The sequence below is a fragment of the Scyliorhinus canicula genome, chromosome 29, assembly GCF_902713615.1.
Source record: "Scyliorhinus canicula chromosome 29, sScyCan1.1, whole genome shotgun sequence".
Taxonomy (NCBI): Eukaryota; Metazoa; Chordata; class Chondrichthyes; order Carcharhiniformes; family Scyliorhinidae; genus Scyliorhinus; species Scyliorhinus canicula.
Window position 1 is genome coordinate 2,669,084 of NC_052174.1, and position 22,230 is coordinate 2,691,313.

The 22,230-nt window shown below is 45.4% G+C and overlaps 1 protein-coding gene across 2 annotated transcripts in view; it reads right to left on the reverse strand.

Moving 5' to 3' along the window:
- Positions 1-20,953, reverse strand: part of LOC119958433 — a 45,592-nt gene extending 24,639 nt beyond the window's left edge. The window contains exons 1-3 of one of the 2 annotated variants that reach the window (XM_038786973.1): positions 20,780-20,953; positions 19,848-19,883; positions 8,425-8,739 (exon numbers count right to left, since the gene is read on the reverse strand). In XM_038786973.1, the coding sequence (XP_038642901.1) occupies positions 8,425-8,739; positions 19,848-19,883; positions 20,780-20,930 (502 nt within the window). In that variant the 5' untranslated portion in view covers positions 20,931-20,953. The remainder of the gene's footprint in view (positions 1-8,424; positions 8,740-19,847; positions 19,884-20,779) is intronic. The other variant, XM_038786974.1, reaches the window with a different exon arrangement.
- Positions 20,954-22,230: the final 1,277 nt, after the last annotated feature.

Sequence of the window (22,230 nt, forward strand, 5' to 3'; positions counted from 1 at the left end):
CCACTAGTCACCCTTCTCCATTTTGAGACACTTCCTTCCACCACTACTCTTTGTCTCCTGTTGCCTAGCCAGTTCTTTATCGATCCAGCAGGTACACCCTGAACTCCATACGACTTCATCAACCTGCCATGGGAAACTTTCTCAAACGCCTTACTGAAGTCCATGTATATGTCATCTACAGCCCTTCCCTCACCAATTAACTTTCTCACTTCTTCAAAAAATTCCTATCAACGGGATAGGATTTCTGAGCATCTGGAAAGACCCTGCTTTATTGGGGATAGTGAACACGGATTAGTAAGGGGTAGGTCTTGCCTTACAAGTCTTATTGACTTCTTTGAGGAGGTGACCAAGCATGTGGATGAATGTAAAGCAGTTTATGTAGTGTACATGGATTTTAGTAAGGCATTTGATAAGGTTCCCCATGGTAGGCTTATGCAGAAAGTAAGGAGGCATGGGATAGTGGGAAATTTGTCCAGTTGGATAACGAACTGGCTAACCGACAGAAGTCAGAGAGTGGTGGTCGATGGAAAATATTCAGCCTGGAGCCCAGTTACCAGTGGCGTATCGCAGGGATCAGTTCTGGGTACTCTGCTGATTGTGATTTTCATTAATGACTTGGATGAGGGAGTTGAAGGGTGGATCAGTAAATATGCAGACAATAGGAAGATTGGTGGAGTTTTGCATAGTAAGGAGGGATGTTGTCGGCTGCAAAGAGACATAGTCTCTTGCTGCTAGTCAAGGACAGTATTACGGTGGTAGAAAGGATGCAAGATGGGGACTCTTCTTCCGAGGTAGTATGGGCTGAGGTTAGAAACAGGAAAGGAGAGGTCACCCTGTTGGGAGTTTTCTATAGGCCACCTAATAGTTCTAGAGATGTAGAGGAAAGGATGGCGAAGATGATTCTGGAAAAGAGCGAAAGTAACAGGGTAGTTGTTATGGGAGACTTTAACTTTCCTAATATTGACTGGATAAGATATAGTTCGAGTACATTGGATGGGTCGTTCTTTGTACAATGTGTGCAGGAGGGTTTTCTGACACAATATGTTGACAGGCCAACAAGAGGTGAGGCCACTTTGGATTTGGTTTTGGGTAATGAACCAGGCCAGGTGTTAGATCTGGAGGTAGGTGAACACTTTGGAGACAGTGACCACAATTCGGTGACCTTTACGTTAGTGATGGAAAGGGATAAGTATACCCCGCAGAGCAAGAGTTATAGCTGGGGGAAGGGCAATTATGATGCCATTAGACATGACTTAGGATGTGTTGGTTGGAGAAGTAGGCTGCAAGGGTTGGGCACACTGGATATGTGGAGCTTGTTCAAGGAACAGCTATTGCATGTTCTTGATAAGTACGTACCAGTCAGGCAGGGAGGAAGGGGTCGAGCGAGGGAACCGTGGTTTACCAAAGAAGTGGAATCTCTTGTTAAGAGGAAGAAGGAGGCCTATGCGAAGATGAGGCGTGAAGTTTCAGTTGGGGCGCTTGATAGTTACAAGGAAGCGAGGAAGGATCTAAAGAGAGAGCTGAGACGAGCAAGGAGGGGACATGAGAAGTCTTTGGCAGGTAGGATCAAGGAAAACCCAAAAGCTTTCTATAGGTATGTCAGGAATAAAAGAATGACTAAGGTAAGAGTAGGGCCAGTCAAGGACAGTGGTGGGAAGTTGTGTGTGGAGGCTGAGGAGATAAGCGAGATACTAAATGAATACTTTTCATCAGTATTCACTCAAGAAAAAGATAATATTGTGGAGGAGAATGCTGAGACCCAGGTTATTAGAATAGATGGCATTGAGGTGCGTAGGGAAGAAGTGTTGGCAATTCTGGACAAGGTGAAAATAGATAAGTCCCCGGGGCCAGATGGGATTTATCCTAGGATTCTCTGGGAAGCCAGGGAAGAGATTGCTGAGCCTTTGGCTTTGATTTTTAGGTCATCATTGGCTACAGGAATAGTGCCAGAGGACTGGAGGATAGCAAATGTGGTCCCTTTGTTCAAGAAGGGGAGTAGAGATAACCCCGGTAACTATAGGCCGGTGAGCCTAACGTCTGTGGTGGGTAAAGTCTTGGAGAGGATTATAAAAGATACGATTTATAATCATCTAGATAGGAATAATATGATTAGGGATAGTCAGCATGGTTTTGTGAAGGGTAGGTCATGCCTCACAAACCTTATCGAGTTCTTTGAGAAGGTGACTGAACAGGTAGACGAGGGTAGAGCAGTTGATGTGGTGTATATGGATTTCAGTAAAGCGTTTGATAAGGTTCCCCACGGTCGGCTATTGCAGAAAATACGGAGGCTGGGGATTGAGGGTGATTTAGAGATGTGGATCAGAAATTGGCTAGTTGAAAGAAGACAGAGAGTGGTAGTTGATGGGAAATGTTCAGAATGGAGTTCAGTTACGAGTGGCGTACCACAAGGATCTGTTCTGGGGCCGTTTCTGTTTGTCATTTTTATAAATGACCTAGAGGAGGGCGCAGAAGGATGGGTGAGTAAATTTGCAGACGACACTAAAGTCGGTGGAGTTGTAGACAGTGCGGAAGGATGTTGCAGGTTACAGAGGGACATAGATAAGCTGCAGAGCTGGGCTGAGAGGTGGCAAATGGAGTTTAATGTGGAGAAGTGTGAGGTGATTCACTTTGGAAAGAATAACAGGAATGCGGAATATTTGGCTAATGGTAAAATTCTTGGTAGTGTGGATGAGCAGAGGGATCTCGGTGTCCATGTACATAGATCCCTGAAAGTTGCCACCCAGGTTGATAGGGTTGTGAAGAAGGCCTATGGTGTGTTGGCCTTTATTGGTAGAGGGATTGAGTTCCGGAGCCATGAGGTCATGATGCAGCTGTACCAAACTCTGGTACGGCCGCATTTGGAGTATTGCGTACAGTTCTGGTCGCCTCATTATAGGAAGGACGTGGAAGCTTTGGAACGGGTGCAGAGGAGATTTACCAGGATGTTGCCTGGTATGGAGGGAAAATCTTATGAGGAAAGGCTTATGGACTTGAGGTTGTTTTCGTTAGAGAGAAGAAGGTTAAGAGGTGACTTAATAGAGGCATACAAAATGATCAGAGGGTTAGATAGGGTGGACAGCGAGAGCCTTCTCCCGCGGATGGAGGTGGCTAGCACGAGGGGACATAGCCTTAAATTGAGGGGTAATAGATATAGGACAGAGGTCAGAGGTGGGTTTTTTACGCAAAGAGTGGTGAGGCCGTGGAATGCCCTACCTGCAACAGTAGTGAACTCGCCAACATTGAGGGCATTTAAAAATTTATTGGATAAGCATATGGATGATAAGGGCATAGTGTAGGTTAGATGGCCTTTAGTTTTTTTTCCATGTCGGTGCAACATCGAGGGCCGAAGGGCCTGTACTGCGCTGTATCGTTCTATGTTCTATGTTCTAGATACGATGCAGTGCTGGGCTGAGAAGTGGCAGATGGAGTTTAACCCTGACAAGTGTGAGGTTGTCCATTTTGGAAGGACAAATATGAATGGGGAATACAGGGTTTACGGTAGGATTCTTGGCAATGTAGAGGAGCAGAGAGAGCTTGGGGTCTATGTTCATAGATCTTTTAAAGTTGCCACTCAATTGGATAGAGCTGTGAAGAAGGCCGATGGTACGCTAGCGCTCATTAGCAGATGGATTGAATTTAAGAGCCGTGAGGTGATGATGCAGCTGTACGAAACCTTGCAAGGCCACATTTGGAGTACTGTGTGCAGTTCTGGTCACCTCATTTTAGGAAAGATGTGGAAGCTTTCGAAAAGGTGCAAAGGAGATTAATCAGGATGTTGCATGGAATGGAGAGTAGGTCTTACGAGGAAAGGTTGAGGGTGCTAGGCCTTTTCTCATTAGAACGGAGAAGGATGAGGGGCGACTTGACAGAGGTTATTACTACTTGATAGGTAGGAAGTGAGATGGTGATTTGAGACAGAAATTCAGGGAGCTAGGGTGGAAGCTGAGAGCTAGAACAAACAGAGTTGTTATCTCTGGGTTGTTACCCGTGCCACGTGCTAGCGAAGTGAGAAATATGGAGAGAGAGGAGTTGAACACGTGTCTACAGGGATGGTGCAGGAGGGAGGGTTTTGGTTTACTGGATAATTGGGCCCCAGTCTGGGGTAGGTGCGACCTCTACAAACAGGATGGTCTTCACCTGAACCAGAGGGGTACCAATATCCTGGGGGGGGGGGGAGATTTGCTAGTACTCATCGGCGGGGGTTGAAACTAATTCAGCATTGGGATGAGAACCTAAATTGTTGTCCCAGTGTACAGGATGTTGAGAGTCGTGAGGTCAGGGATAGGATTAAAAGTTCGAAAGAGGGCACCGGCAAGCAAGATGCTGGTTTGAAGTGTGTCTAATTCAACGCAAGGAGCATCCGGAATAAGGTGGGTGAGCTTGCAGGATGGGTTGCTACCTGGGATCTCGATGTTGTGGCGATTTCGGAGACATGGGTAGAGCAGGGACAGGAATGGTTGTTGCAGGTTCCAGGATTTAGATATTATTGTAAGAACAGAGAAGATGGTAAAAGTGGGGGGGGGGGTGGTATTGTTAATCAAGAAAAGTATTACGGCTGCAGAAATGACGTTTGAGGACTTTGTCTACTGAGATAGTATGGGCCGAGGTTAGGAACAGGAGAGGAGAGGTCACCCTGTTGGGAGTTGTCTATAGACCTCCGAATAGTTCCAGAGATGTAGAGGAAAGGATAGCAAAGATCATTCTGGACAGGAGCGAGAGTAACAGGATAGTTGTTATGGGGGTCTTTAACTTTCCAAATGTTGACTGGAAATGCTATAGTTCGAGTACTATAGATGGGTCAGTTTTAGTGCAGTGTGTGCAGAAGTGCTTTCTGACACAGTATGTAGACAGGCCAACAAGGGGCGATGCCAAATTGGATTTGGCCAGGTGTTAGGTTTTGATGTAGGTGAGCACTTTGGTGATAGTGATCACAATTCGGTTATGCTTACTTTAGCGATGGGCAGGGATAGGTATATACCGCAAGGCAAGAATTATAGTTGGGGGAAAGGCAATTATGATGCTATTCGGCAAGATTTAGGATGTATAGGATGGAGAAGGAATCTGCAGGGGATGGGTACAATCGAAATGTGGAGCTTTTTCAAGGGTCAGCTACTGCATGTCCTTGCTAAGTATGTACCTGTCAGGCAGGGAGGAAGTTGTCGAGCAAGGGGACCGTGGTTTACTAAGGAAGTTGAAGCACTTGTCAAGAGGAAGAAGAAGGCTTATGTTAGGTTGAGACATGAAGGCTCAGTCAGGGCACTTGAGAGTTACGATTTAGCCAGGAAGTACCCAAAGGGAGAGTTAAGAAAAGCGAGGAGAAGACACGAAATGTCGTTGGCGGATAGGATCAAGGAAAACCGTAAGGCTTTCTATAGTTATATCAGGAACAAAATAATGGCTAGAGTAAGATTAGAGCCAATCAAAGATAGTAGTGGAAAGTTGTGTGTGGAATCAGAGTAGATAGGGGAAGCGTTAAATGGATATTTTTCGTCAGCATTTGCACTGGAGAAAGACAATGTTGTCGAGCAGAATACTCAGGTACAGTCGACCAGGCTAGATGGGATTTAGTTTCACAAGGAGGAAGTGTTAGCAATTTTGGAAAGTATAAAAATAGATAAGACCACTGGGCCAGATGAGATTTATCCTAGGATTCTCTGGGAAGCCAGGGAGGAGATTGCAGGGCCTTTGTCCCCGATGATTATGTCGTCTTTGTCGACAGGAATAGTGCCGGAAGACTGGAGGATAGCAAATGTTGTCGCCTGGTTCAAGAAGGGGAGTAGAGACAACCCTGGTAATCTTAGACCTGTGAGCCTTACTTCAGATGTGGGTAAAATGTTGGAAAAGTTTATAAGAGATAGGGTTTATAATCATCTTGAAATGAACAAGTTGATTAGCGATACTCAAGAAGGTTTTGTGAAGGGTAGGTCATGCCTCAAATACCTTATTGAGTATTTTGAGAAGGTGACCAAACAGGTGGATGAGGGTAAATCTGTTGATGTGTTGTATATGGATTTCAGTAAGGCGTTTGATAAGGTTCCCCACGGTAGGCTATTGCAGAAAATACGGAAATATGGCATTGAAGGTGATTTAGCGGTTTGGATCAGTAACTTGCTAGCTGAAAGAAGACAGAGGGTGGTGGTTGATGGCAAATGTTCATCCTGGAGTTCAGTTACTAGTGGTGTACCGCAAGGATCTGTTTTGGGGCAACTGCTGTTTGTCATTTTTATAAATGATCTAGAAGAGGGTGTAGTATAGTTGGTTAGTAAATTTGCAGATGACACGAAGGTCGGTGGAGTTGTGGATAGTGCTGAAGGATGTTATAGGTTACAGATGGACATAGATAAGCTGCAGAGCTGGGCTGAGAGTTGGCAGACGGAGTTTAATTCGGAAAAGTGTGAGGTGGTTCACTTTGGAATGAGTAACAGGAATGCAGAGTACTGGGCTAATTGCAAGATTCTTGGTAGAGTAGATGAACAGAGAGATCTCGGCATCCAGGTACATAAATCCCTGAAAGTTTCCACCCAGGTTAATAGGGCTATTAAGAAGGCATATGGTCTGCCTGTATCAGTAGGGGGATTGAGTTTCGGAGACACGAGGTCATGCTGCAGCTGTACAAATCTCTGGTGCGGCTGCATCTATAGTACTGCGTGCAGTTCTAGTCACCACATTATAGGAAGGATGTGGAAGCTTTGGAAAGGGTTCAGAGAAGATTTACTAGGATGTTGCCTGGTATGGAGGGAAGGTCTTGCGACGCAAGGCGCAGGGACTTGAGGTTGTTTTCGCTAGAGAGGAGAAGGCTGAGAGGTGACTTAATAGAGACATATAAGATAGTCAGAGGGTTAGATAGGGTGGACAGTGAGAGTCTTTTTCCTCGGATGGTGATGACCAACACGAGGGGACATAGCTTTAAATTGAGGGGTGGTAGTTATAGGACAGATGTCAGAGGCAGTTTCTATACTCAGAGACTAGTAGGGGTGTGGAACGCCCTGCCTGCAACAGTAGTAGACGCCAAATTTAAGGGCATTTAAGTGGTCACGGGATAGACATATGGATGAAAATGGAATAGTGTAGGTCAGATAGGCTTCAGATGGTTTCACAGGTCGGAGGGCCCGTACTGCGCTGTAATGTTCTATGTTTATAAGATGATCAGGGGAATAGAAAGTGTAGACAGTCAGAGTCTTTTCTCCGGGTGGAACAAACCATTACAAGGGGATATCCATCTAAGGTAAATGGTGGAAGATATCGGGGGGGATGTCAGTGGTAGGTTCTTTACCCAGAGAGTAGTGGGGGCAGTAGTGGTTGAGTCGAAAACGTTAGGGACCTTCAAGCGGCTCTTGGATAGGTACATGGATTATGGTAGAATAATGGAATGTAGATTAATTTGTTCATAAGGGCAGCACGGTAGCATTGTGGCTAGCACAATTGCAGCACAGCTCCAGGGTCCCAGATTCGATTCCGGCTTGGGCCACTGTCTGTGTGGAGTCTGCACATCCTCTCCGTGTGTGCGTACGTTTCCTCTGGGTGCTCCGGTTTCGTCCCACAGTCCAAACATGTGCAGGTTGGTTGGATTGGCAATGTTAAATTGCCCTTTATGTCCAAAATTCGATGAGCTATGATTAACCTTGGAGAAAAGTTCGGCACAACATCGTGGGCCGAAGGGCCTGTTGTGTACTGTATTTCTCTATAATCTCTCTGTACCCTGAGCCATGAATTGAGCACGGGCCTTAATTCCACCCCAATTATGGATAATTTCTACATAACACCACATGCGGGTCCAATAAACGATCGAGAAACGATAGTCCTTCAACGAGTGGTGATTATGTTACACCCTTTCATTTTCGTCACTCTTATTACCCCCATCATACACACATTATTTTGGCCAATTTAAAATCACAAGTTATATGGTGCATTTCCCCATGTATTTCCTTCAAAAATGCAATATGGCAGCAGAGATTATTGTGTAACATTCAGATTTTAAAGACGTTCAGGAAAGGACGATGGAAAACGAACAGGAGGACGTGTTTTTCACAGAATTTCGCAGTCGTGCTCTTGTCTGTCTCCACTTGGCAAAACTGGTTATGGGAACAAGTCATATGACAGATCCAAATTGCAGTTGAATCGCTTGGGATGTCAACGAATTTATCTGGTGAGAAAGGAGGCAGAAAACCCAGGAACCAAGTATTTCAATGAAATTAACTGAAAATGAAAATCGCTCATTGTCACGAGTAGGCTTCAATGAAGTTTATGTGAAATGCCCCTAGTCGCCACATCCCGGCGCCTGGTACGGGAATCGAACCGTGCTGCTGGCCTGCTTGGTCTGTTTTAAAAGCCAGCGATTTAGCTGAGTGTGCTAAACCAGCCCCGATGCGTGCAATTTTGACATTTCATATGCATATTTCAAGAGCATTGTCTGATCAATCTTACCACGTATGGTTAATTCAACTGGATTGCTGACATGGGAAACTTTCCATTGTCCTGCTTCTTTATGTCGGTAGTAGCAACGATATTGGCCTTGATGTTCTACCGTGAGGTTGAACAGGTCGAAAGTTGCCGTCTCCTCGCCATCTGGAACGATCACCTCTGCCATGTGGGTGCCCTTCCCCTGTTTTAGCAAGTAGAACGTACTGCCCACGTGGTAACTGGGGGTTCTGCATTCAATGCGAGCGGAATTTCCTTTGTCCAACTCTCCATCGCTTGGATATATCGATATGGTTGGCGATTGCAACTTTTGGACATCATCTTTCAAATAATGATAGAAAGGAAGAAAGTTCAAGAAAAACAGCCGTTTGTTAAAACATTTACTTGAGCACGGCTTAAAAAGTAGGAGATGGGTTACCACTGCTGTTCATCTGTAACATATATTAGACCTGATTAGATTCACCTGAAGAAGGAGCCGTGCTCCGAAAGCTCGTGTTTGAAACAAACCTGTTGGACTTTAACCTGGTGTTGTAAGACTTCTTACTATATTAGACCATAAGATGATTAGACCATTAAGTCATTATGCCAATCGAGTCTGCTCCGCCATTCAGTCACGGTTGTTAAGTTTCTCGTTCCCATTCTACTGCCTTCTCCCCATAATCACTAATCCCTTCTTAATCAAGAACTTATGTATCTCCGTCTGAACGGAACTTTGTCATTTTGTCTCCATAGTCTTAGAACATAGAACATAGAACAGTACAGCACAGAACAGGCCCTTCAGCCCTCAATGTTGTGCCGAGCCATGATCACCCTACTCAAACCCACGCATCCACCCTATACCCGTAACCCAACAACCCCCCCTTAACCTTACTTTTTTTTATTAGGACACTACGGGCAATTTTAGCATGGTCAATCCACCTAACCCGCACATCTTTGGACTGTGGGAGGAAACCGGAGCACCCGGAGGAAACCCACGCACACAGGGGGAGGACGTGCAGACTCCACACAGACAGTGACCCAGCCGGGAATCGAACCTGGGACCCTGGAGCTGTGAAGCATTTATGCTAACCACCATGCTACCCTGCTGCCCCAAAGAGTTCCAGACATTCACCACCCTCTGGCTGAACAAATTCCTCCTCATCACTGTTTTGAAGGATCGTCCCTTCAAACTGAGGCTGTGACTTCGGACTCTACCTTTTCCTGTTGGTGGAAACATCCTCTTGCACGTCCAGTTTCAATAAAATCTCCCGTCATCCTTCTAAACCTCAATGAGTAGAGACCCAGAATCCTTTACCAGTCCTCATATGACAAGCTATTCATTCCAGGAATCATTATTGCGGGCCTCCGCTGGACCCTTCCCAAGGCCAGCACATCCTTCCTCAGATAGGGAACCCATAGCCGATCCCAATACTCCAAAATAGTGTCTTACGAGAGTATTATACAGCCTCACCCGGACATCCCTGGCCCTGTATTCTAGCCCTCTCTACATGCATGTTAACATTGCATTTGCCTTCCTAACTGCACGTTAATCGTGAACAAGGACTCCCAATCCCTTACTGCTTCTGATTTCCTGAGCCTTTTCCCACTTCGAAAATAGTCAATACCTACCAAAATACATAACCTGACGCTTTTCCATATTGTATTCCATCTGCTAATTATGTGCCCACTCAAAGATACTTACAAAGTCTTCTGCAGCCCCCTGCTTCCTCAGTGATAGCTGTCCATCTGCAAGTTTTATATCATGTGCAAACATAGCAACAGTTCCTTCTTCCAGATCATAAATGTATATTGTGAAAATCTGTGGTCCCAGCACCGACCGCTGAGGCACACCACTAGTCAAGGGCTGCCATTCTGAAAAATACCTCTTCATCCCTACTCTCTGCCTTATGCCATTCATCTAATCCTCTATCCATGCCAATATCGGATCTTTAATATCATGGGCTCTGAACATATTTAACAGAATCCGAGACGGCACATTGTTAAAGTCCTTCTTGAAATCTAAATAAATCAAGTCCAATGGTTCTCCTTTGTTTAACTTCCTTGTTACTTACTCACAGAACTCCAACATATTTGTCAGACACTACCTCCACTTGACGAAGCCGTGCTGACTCAATCCTATTTTATCATACACTTCCAAGTACTCCGCTATCACATCTTTCATAATGGACTCTGAGAAAGTACCAATGACCATCGTCAGGCTAACATAGAACATAGAACATACGTCAGGTATGTCAGGAATAATAGAATGAGTAAGGTCAGTGTAGGGCCAGTCAAGGAATGTAGTGGTAAGTTGTGCGTGCAGTCCGAGGAGATAGAAGAGGTGCTAAATGAAAATATTTCGTCTGTATTCACACAGGAAAAAGACGAAGTTGTCGAGGAGAATACTGAGATACAGGCTACAAGACTAGAAAGTCTTGAGGTCCATAATGAGGAGGTGTTAGCGATTCTGGAAAGTGTGCAAATAGATAAGTCCCCTTGGCCGGATGGGAGCTGTCCTCGGATTATCTGGGAAGCTAAGGAGGAGATTGCTGAGGCTTTCGCTTTGTTCTTTAAGTCATCTATGTCTACAGGAATAGTGCCAGAGGACTGGAGGATTGATTCCTGAATGATCAACAGCAATGTCTCCACAGCCTCCTCAGCTAACTCACTAAGTAACCTCGGAATTATCCGTCCGGTCCAGGTGATTTATTCATCTTCTTACCTTTCAGTTTGCCCAGCACCTTCTCCATAGTAATGTCGGCTGCGCTCATCTCAGCCCCCAGATTCTCGTGATACTTAGGTATCTCACTGGTGTCTTCCACCGTAAACATAGAACATAGAAAAATGCAATACAGAACAGGCTCTTCGGCGCACGATGTTGCGCCGAACTTTTGTCCTAGATTAAGAACAAATCAATCTACAGCCCACCATTCCACCGTAATCCATGTACATATCGAAAAGCCTTTTGAAGATCCCCAATGTTTCCGACTCAACTACTTCCACAGGCAATGCATTCCATGCCCCCACTACTGCCTGGGTAAAGAACCTACCTTTGTATACGCCCTATAACTTCCACCATTCACCTTAAATTTATGTCCCCTTGTAATGGTTTGTCCACATGTGGAAAACGTCTCTGACTGTCTACTGTATCTATTCCACTGATCATCTTATAAACCTTTAACAAGTCGCCCCTCATCCTTCTCCGTTCTAATTAGAAAAGGCCCAGCACCCTCAACGTTTCCTCGTAAGTCCTACTCTCTATTCCAGGCAACATTCTGGTAAATCTCCTTTGCACCTTTTACAAAACTTCCACATCCTTCCTAAAATGAGGCGACCAGAACTGCACACAGTACTCCAAATGTGGCCTCACCAAGGTTTTGTACAGCTGCATCATCAGGTCGCGACTCTTAAATTCGATGCCTCGGCTAATGAACGCCAGCACACCATAGGCCTTCTACGCAGCTCTATCCACTTGAGTGGCAACTTTAAAAGATCTATGAACATAGACCCCAAGATCTATCTGCTCCTCCTCACTGCCAAGAACCCTACCATTAACCCTATATTCCGCACTCATATTTGTCCTTCCAAAATGGACAACCTCACACTTTTCAGGATTAAACTTCATCAGCCACTTCTCACCCCAACTCTGCATCCTATCTATGTATATTTGCAGCCGACAGCATCCCTCCTCATTATCCACAACTCCACTAATCTTCGTATCGTCTGCAACTTTATTGACCCACCGTTCAACGCCCTCATCCTCCCTCATTACTGAAAATCACAAACAGCAGAGGACACAGAACTAATCCCTGCGGTACGCCACTTGTAACTAGTCTCCAGACTGAATATTTGCCATCCACAACAACTCTCTGACTCCTACAGTTCATAAGGACATAAGAACTAGGAGCAGGAGTAGGCCATCTGGCCCCTCGAGCCTGCTGCGCCATTCAATTAGATCATGGCTGATCTTTTGTGGACTCAGCTCCACTTTCCGGCCCGAACACCATAACCTTTAATCCCTTTATTCTTCAAAAAACTATCTATCTTTACCTTAAAAACATTCGTTTTCCAACTGGTCAAATTTCTCACTATCACCGGCCTGCTTGTTTCTGCAAGAGTCTACCATGAGGAACCTTTTCAAATGCCTTACTAAAATCCATGTACACCACATCCACTGCTTTACCTTCAGCCACGTGCTTGATCACCTCCCCAATGAATTCAGTAAGACTTGTGAGGCATCGCAAATCCGTGCAGACTATCCCGAATCAAGCAGTCTCTTTCCAGGTGGTTAAAAATCCTATCCCTCAGTCCCCTTTCCATTACTTTGCCGACCACCGAAGTAAGATTACCACCGAAGTAAGACTAACTGGCCTGTAATTCCCAGTGTTATCCCTGTTCACTTCTTTGAACAGGGACACGACATTCGCCACTCTCTAATCCCCTGGTACCACCACTGTTGACAGTGAGGACGAAAAGACGATTGCAAACGGACCTGCAATTTCATCTCTTGCTTCCGTTTGAATCCTTGGATATACCCCGTCAGGCCCGGGGTCTGGTCCATCGTCAAGTTTGTCAAAATGCACAACACATCTTACTTATAAGCTATTTTCAATTTCAAGTATCTCCTACAGTTTACCAGTCTGTTTCACACTGTTACCTCAAACAATATGGCCCCTCTCATTCGTAAATACTGAAGAAAAGGACTCGTTGAAGACCTCTCCTATCTCTTCAGACTCAATACACAATCTCCCGCCCCAGGCCTTGATCGGACCCACCCTCGCTCTAGTCATTCTCATATTTCTCACATATGTGTAAGAGGCCTTGGGGTTTTCCTTGATTCTACCCGCTAAAGATTTTTCATGCCGTCTCTTAGCTCTCATAATCCCTTTCTTCAGTTTCCTCCTGGCTATCTTGCATCCCTCAGCGCCCTGTCTGAAACTTGTTACCTCAGCCTTACATAAGTCTTCTTCTTAGTCTTAACAAGTCATTCAACCTCTCCTGCCAACCATGGTTCCCTCACTCGAACATCTCTTCCCTGCCTGACAGGGACATACATAGCAAGGACACGGAGAATCTGTTCCTTGAACAAGTTCCACATGTCAATTGTGTCCTTCCTTGAAAGCCTATGTTCCCAACGTATGCACTCCAGTTCTTGGCTGACAGCATCGTATTTTCCCTTCCCTGAATTGTAAACCTTGCGCTGTTGCACGCAACTATCCCTCTCGGTTTAGCTCACAAGGCTAAATCGCTGGCTTTTAAAGCAGACCAAGCAGGCCAGCAGCACGGTTCGATTCCCGTACCAGCCTCCCCGGACAGGCGCCGGAATGTGGCGACTAGGGGCTTTTCACAGTAACTTCATTGAAGCCTACTCGTGACAATAAGCGATTTTCATTTCATTTCATTTCATTACGAAAGTGAAAGTCACAGAATTGTGGTCGCTATTTCCAAAATACTCCCACACTAACAAATCTATCACTTACCCTGGTTCATTACCAAGTACCAAATCAAATATGGCCTTCCCTTTAATCCGACAATCTAAATACTGTGTTAGAAAAGCTTCCCAAACACCACCCCATCCAAACATTTTGATCTAAAGAGTTTCCATTCAATATTTGGGAAGTTGAAGTCACCCATGCCTACTACCCTGTGACTTCTGCACCTTTCCAAACCTGTTTCAAAGAACACAGAACAAAGAAAAGTACAGCACAGGAACAGGCCATTCCGCGCTCCAAACCCGTGCTGCCCGTCTAATCTAAAATTGTCTAAACTTTCTGGGTCCGTATCCCTCTATTCTCATCCTATTGCTGTATTTCTCAAGATGTCCCTTAAATGTCACTGTCGTCCTTGCTTCCACCACCTCCTCCGGCAGCGGGCTCCAAGCACTCACTACGCTTTGTGTAAAACAACTTGCCTCGTTCATCTCATCTAAACCTTGCCCCTCGCACCTTAAACCTATGCCCCCTAGTCATTGACAAAATCTACCCTGGGAAAAGCCTCTGACTATTTACTCTGTCTATGCCCCTCATAATTTTGTTGACCTCTAACAGGACGACTCGGTCGTTCCAGTGAGATCAAAACGAGTTTATTCATCCGCTCCTCATACGAGCAGCAAATGTCTCAGCACTGATCCCTGCGGAACACCACTCGTCACAGCACTCCAATTAGAAAAACACCCTTCCATTGCTACTCTCTGCCTTCTGTGACCTAGCTCGTGACCCAATCTGTTCGTCCACATCTCTGTTGCTGTTGGGGGGCTATGGAAATCTCCCAACAAGCTTATTGCTCCTTTCCTATTTCTGACTTCTTCCCATTCTACCTCAGTGGGCACATCCTCCTCGAACTGTCTTTCTGCAGCTGTTATACTATCTCTAATTAACAATGCAACCCCCCACCTCTTTTACCGCCCTCCCTAATCTTATTGAAACATCAATAACCAGGAACATCCAACAAACTTTTCTGCCCCTCTTCTATCTCAGTTTACGTGATGGCCAACACATCGTAGTCTCAATTACCGATCCATGCCTCACGTTCTCCCAACTTATTCCTGATGCTTCTTGCGTTGAAGTATACACACTTCAACCCATCTCCGTGCCTGCAAGTACTCTCCTTCGTCAGTGCTACCTTACCCACTGCCTCACTATAGGCTTTGACGTCCTGAACATCGGCTACCTTAGTTGCTGGACTTCAAGTCCGGTTCCCATTCCTCTGCCCAATTATTTTAACCCTCCCTTAGAGTACTAGAAAAGTACTCCCAGGATATTGGTGTCCCTCTGGTTCGGATGCAACCCGTCCTGCTTGTACAGGTCCCATCTTCCCCATAATGCGCTCCAATTATGCAAATACCTGAAGCCCTCCCTCCTACACAATTCCTGCAGCCACATGTTTAACTGTCCTCTCTCCCTATTCCTAGCCTCGCTATCACGTCACACCGGCAACAAACCAGAAATGACAACTCTGTCTGTCCTGGCTTTTAAATTCCATCCGAACTCCCTAAACTCGTTTATTCCATCCACACCCCTTTTCCGACCTACGTCGTTCGTACCAATGTGCACCACGACTTCTGGCTGACCCCCTCTTAGGTATCCTGAAGACACAATCCGAGACATCCCTGGCCCTGACACCCGGGAGGCAACATACCTTCCGGTAGTCTCGCTCGCGACCGCAGAATCCCATATTTATTCCCCTAACCATTGAGTCTCCTATCGCTATTGCTTTTTTATGCCCCCCCCTTCCCTTCTGAGGACCAGAGTCATATTCCGTGCCAGGGACCTGGCCGCTGGGGGCTTCCCCGGTAGATCATCCCCCCAACAACATCGAAAACGGTCTACTTGTTTTGAAGGGGAACGGCCACGAGGGATCCCTGCACTGTCTGCCTGTTCGTTTTTTTCCCCTGACTGTAACCCAGCTACCTTTTTCCTGTACATTGGGTGTGGCTACATCCCTGTAACTCTTCTCTATTACCCCCTCTGCCTCCCGGATTATCCGTAGTTCAACCAACTCCAGCTCCTTTTCCCTAACACAGTATCTGAGGAGCCGGAGTTGGTTGCACTTCCCGCCGGTATAGTCAGCGGGCACACATGTGGTATCCCTCACAACCCACATCCTACAGGAGGAGCATCCAACTGCCCTAGCTTCCATCCCCTCTTCCCTCCTATAATATAGCTGCCCTGTGGACCAACTGGATCGCCGCCCTCCGAGTCTGCTCCCAGTGAGCTGTACTCTCTGTAAACTCCCGACTCCCTTCACGCTCTTTGAGGAAATGTAGGAAATGAAATGAAAAGGAGCACCTTACTCCCACCTCACCTCAATTCCCTCAGTTACCAAACTCTCACAATAGCACTCAAATACACCCAAATTCAGCACCCAGTGCAAACTCAGTGAAGACTGATGCAAAGTAATTATTCAGTTCCTCTGCCATTTCTTTCTTCCAATTACAACTTCGCCATACTCATTTTGCAGTGGTCCAATGTATATTCTTGCCTGTCTCTTGCCTTGGATATATTGAACAATCTTTTGTTATCTTCTTTCAATTCACGGGCTAGTTTATATACATATGTCAAGTTCCACCTCTTCATTGTTTATTTGGTAGTAATCTTCCCGCTTTTAAACACTTTCCAATCCTCTGGCTTCCCACTAATCCTCGCCGACGTATGTGATTTGTTTCCTTTACATTTATTTTGTCCCTGATTCCCTCGTCAGCCACAGGTGCCTCGTCCTTTCCTTAGTCTGCTTCCTCCTCCTTGGGATGAACTTATATTGAGCCTCCAGAATACGCCTGTCATTTTAGTGACACTCCTCGTCCAACCTACTATGGCCAGATCCTTCTTCATGTCTTTGTCGTTAACTTTATTCAATTTTAATACCAGTACATCTGATTCTAGCTTCTCCCTCCAAGCTGCGGGGTAAATTCTATCACATTGTGATTCCTGCCCTTTAAGGGTTCCTTCAACATAAGGTCCCCAAAGAGGTCTGCCTCATTAAACATCACCAAATCCAGAATTCTTGTTTCCGAGTGAGCTCGATCACAAGCTGCTCCAAAAAAACATATTTTAGACATTCCATAAATTCCTTTTTCTTCTGATCCCCGACCAACCTGATTTTTCCAGTCCACCTGCACAATGAAATTCCCCATTATTATTGTAATATTGTATTTTTAAAATGTCTTTTGTCCCTCTTCATTTGTTTTTGCCCTCATCTTGACTACTGCTAGGCGGCCTTTCAATAACTCTCATCAGGGTCATTTTACCTTCGCGATTCCTCAGAACACGACCCAGAACGTCAAAAATCAGAAAAAGGTGTCTAAGCACATTGCGACCCTGTGTTAGGGAAATTGCCACATTTGGTGATACTTTATCGGTTGACAGTACAAGTCATCCAAAGAGATGTTGATCTACTATTTTCACTTCCTCAGTAGCAAAAGCAGCGATCTGCAATAAAAACATTTATTGTTGCATTAACCCTGCCCAAGTTACTGTGAAAATCCCCCAGTTCGGGTACACAGAGGGATAATTCAGAATGTCCATTTCACCTAAAAGCACATACTTCGGGGCCTGCGGGTCTTGATTTCTCACAGACAATGTCCCAAGCAGGCAAGGACCTTAGGACCCTGGCGCTGTGAAGCAACACTGCAAACCACTGGGCTACCGTACGGCCCCAAAAAGCTTTATGATTGGATGCTACGTTCCGACCCCATACCGGATTTTGAGATCAAAGAAGACACCCGTTCTGCAATACTGTTTATTGCAAACCCAGTGATATGTCGATTCGTTTTCCGTTTCCTTTTGTACAAGCACCGAGTTGACAATGGGCTGCGTTCCTGTAATCAACCGAATTTTCGGCAATACATTGAAGGGATTTGAATTTAGCGTTTTAGTTAACACTCATTTTCTGTATTCTTAGTGAATATAAATTTGTGTGGGTTGCACAGAGATAAACAACGAAATATTTCAAACTGAGAGCAATTGAAAAATAAGGTCCGTTTAACATTAATTGCAAGCATAGAAGATTGTCAATTACCTATCTTTTCATAGCTTGCCGTTTCTCAAACAGGCCCCAACTCTGTCGCCCGTGTGTTTCGGCTACACTTCACATCAAGTGTTGCAGAGCATGAGCATGTTAAGAACACCTCTTTAAGCCAGCCATTGGCGTGTGAGAAGGAGTTGCATGTTGATACACGCTCTCCTCTAGTCATCAAGCTCTGGATGGGCCTTCAAACACAGAGCTTCTGACTTAGAGATGGAAACGCCACATCCTGCGCAAGCAGTTTAGGTCGGTTTAAACTGCTTTTTTTGAACTTTGTCACAGAGTAATTTCAAACCACCTTTTGGGGTATAGCACGCCAGTCACCATTCATTTGTAGGCCTATCCACCATCTCTGGGACTTTTGAATCCTTCCTTTCGGTGGCGTCCAGCATAGGTGGAATCTCTACAGTGCAGCTGGAAGGAATTATGTCATCTCGTCTGCACTGACCCTCTAAAAGAACACCTTACCGAGGACCACTTATCCGCCCTCACCCCACCATGCTTTTCTACATAAAGATTACTCCAACACTGCATTAGTTTCCTGAGGTTTTCTTGTTGGGGAGTGGGGCTGTTTCTGCCGCCAAAGGAAGGAAGCCTTGCGCAAGATGTTAGTTTCAACTTTTTGCTTTGCTTCTGAGCAATGCTGCAGGAGCAGTTGGGCAAGTTCCTCTTTATTTTCTTTCCACATCTTGTAGTTGATCTAATCATAACGCACTGTCTCTTCGCATTTACACAACACATTACAACATTTAGTGTGACCTCTGCTTCAGCTCAAGGCAGACCAAGTGCTGATCTATTGCTTTAAAACAGAGATCGGGAGGAGTATCCACCTTTATTGATCCTCATTGTTCTACCGCGCCACAGTTCGTACCCAGCATATACTTCCCAGAAATGTTGATATAATGAATGCTGAAAGACGTTCACGGAAATGGGACCCAATTCGTTGTGACATGCAGCATTTGAATAGCAGAACTGAAGAGCGGTACCTTAGTATGACAATAGCAAACCCCAGTAACTAACACAAAACTGTGCAACAGCAGGAGCATATTGGGATAATTTGGAAATCTATGTTTCTGAAACAAACATAGAGAAGAAAAATAGGATTCCACAGATTCACCACTCTCTGGGAGAAGAAATGTCACCTCACCTCAATCCTAAATGATTTACCCACTATTTTCAAACTAGGACCCTCTGATCTGGACTTTCCCAACATTGGGAACATTCTTTATGGTTCTGCCCAGTCTAATCATGTTAGAATTTTGTAGGGTCATATGATATCCCCTCGCATTCATTTAAAAAAAATTAAGTTAGTGTACCGAATTCATTTTTTTCAATTGAGGCACCATTTATTATGGAAAATCCACCGAACTTGCACTTCTTTGGGCTGTGGGGGCGAAACCCACGCAAACACGGGAAAATGTGAAAACTCCACACGGACAGTGGCCGAGAGGCGGGATCAAACCTGGGACCTCGGCGCCGTGGCGCAGGAATGCTAAGCACTGCGCCACCGTGCTGCCCTGCTTCCCGCTCTTCTATACTCATAATGTATCGACTTCGAACCGGCTTACACTCTCCTCATATGACAGTCCCGCCATCCCAGTAATCATCCTGGTCAACCTTCGCTGCAGTTCCACCATAGCAAGAACAACCTTACTCAGACGAGGAAAGCAAAATTGCACACAATCGTCCAGGTGTGGCCTGACGAATGCCATACGCAATTGCAAATTGAGCATCCCTATTCCTCCAGACAAATCCTCTCGCTGTGAAGCCAACATACAATTTGCCTTCATTGCTGCCTGCTGTACCTTACTTTCAGCGACTGATGAACGTGGACAGCAAGGTCTCGTTGTGAGTTCAACCCCCTCAATTTACATACATTTCCCTCAAAATAGACAATGAGATTGAACTTTGGAAAGATGGCAACTGACCTCTGTTGGCAATTTTCTGCGCTCCGGAAAAGCAGCCTGCAAAACAAATGCGATTTTTTTCTCAACTATTCGCTGATCATCATCATCTGTTGTACTAAAATTGCTTCACGCGAATGTTGAAACACTGCAGCTTTAAGTACTGCAGATTATTATCCTGACAAGGCCGTTCACCACGTTCTGAAGTCGATGCGGAGCCACAATTCAGACACAGGAATGCTGCCAAAGCATCACAGCTCACAACATGAAATAAGGTCAACTGATCGCCTCTTTCCCATTGCCAGATCTAACATTCACTATATGCTTCCAAATGTCGTTCAATATCGACAGCAGCCTTGGCAATGTACAAATGCAAAGCTGGGGCAACATGTGGCGCAGTATTCAGCACTGGAGGCGTGCTTAGAACCCGGGTACGAATCCTGGCTCTCCACTATCTGTGTCCAGTTTGCACATTCTCCCCATGTCTGCGTGGGTTTCACCCCCACAGCCCAAAGATGTGCTGGTTAGGTGAATTGGCCACGGTAAATTGTCCCGTAATTGGAGAAAAAATAATTGGGTGCTCTAAATTTACATTTTATAAAAGATTCAAAAAAAGAACTAAACAATTCCATACCGGCACGGTGGAACAGTGGTTAGCACGGCTCCCTCACAGCCACAGGGAACCGTGTTTATTACAACCCTTGGGTGACTCGCTCTGTGGAGTTTTTACTTTCTCCACGTGTCTGCGTTAGTTTCCTCCGTGTGCTCCAGTTTTCCCCCACTCTCCATGAATGTGCACGCAATGTGGATTGGCCATGATTAAGTTCCCCCTATGTTGTTGCCGGTTTTTGCACTCAACCTTCCCTGGTCAACAAGCTTTGGATGGGACGTGCAGCCCAAAGTTTATGGCTCAGAGTTAGACACTATGTCCTTCGAACGCAATTTAGGGTACTTACCCAGTGTCAGGAAGAGCAGGTTGAAGAACATGATGAAATGATGTAAAACACGTTCCAGAGGCAGAGAATGCCGAACAACTCGTACTGTGAGTAAATTGCAGAAGCTTTCAGCCTCGAATAAAACCATGTTTTTCCAAAGCAGACTTCCCATAAGTGAAGCTGAACGTCGTTTCACAAGATATGGTGCTTGCGTCATGGCATTTGTCACGTACAGGATATGAAAAGTCCTTGTTCGTTGTCCAATCGTAGCCGCTTTAAATGTCAATCAGTAAATCAGACCCATGTGCATCAGAGACGAGCCGGGCGAGAAATCGAGCACAAAATAGAAAACCGTTCGTGTAATGACTCTATCGGTAGTAAGCACAAAGTTCTTGTCACGCTCCTGCCAATAGCCTGGCAATCATTCCTTCACCTTGACTTAACGTTTTTTTTTTGTTTTTTTTTAGAGCAGTACAGCACAGAACAGGCCCTTCGGCCCTCGATGTTGTGCCGAGCAATGATCACCCTACTTTAAACCCATGTCACCCGTAACCCAACAATCCCCCCATTAACCTTACACTACGGGCAATTTAGCATAGCCAATCCACCTAACCCGCACATCTTTGGACTGTGGGAGGAAACCGGAGCACCCGGAGGAAACCCACGCACACACAGGGAGGACGTGCAGACTCCACACAGACAGTGACACAGCCAGGAATCGAACCTGGGACCCTGGAGCTGTGAAGCATTGATGCTAACCACCATGCTACCGTGAGGTATTCGTGTCCCGTGAATTTAAATACAACGGCCTCTATTATTACCGAATCGCCCTCACCATGCGAGGCGTTTCGGGCCACATTCAGTTAGAAATGCAGATTTACGGGAGGCTCAACGATATATGGAGATGTGCAATTTGAGAAAAACCATGTTCTCTTATTATAGTTGCCTTACAAATCCACGCGCAATGTTCTGAACCAACCATTTATGCAAAAATTCAAAATTCCCACTACACTCTGGGTAAAATAGTTTTTCCTAACATTCCCTCTAAATCTCCTGCTACTTATCTTAAATCTAAGTACCCTTGACGTCAAGCTCTCCATCAATGGGAAACGTTTATTCATGTCAAATCTATATTGACGAATCATAATTCTATACATCTCAATCATGCTTCCCCTCAGTCATCTCTGATCCAATCCTCAGTCTATCCAATCTCTCTTCAGAACTATAACTCACCAGCCCAGACAACCTGTGTATGCTTTCCCGTGCTATCACATGCCTCCTATCATGTGGATGTCCCATGGTTTCATATTGCTCCTCGAACAATGAAGGGGAATGAGACGAATAAATAGATTTGGAGGCCCAGATATGCCATATATGGCCAAAATAGAAGAGATGTGAATTGGTGGTCAAGCCACCTCATATTACTGTGATCGTCTTTGTGTAGAACGGTCTACTAAAGGTCACAATCAGGT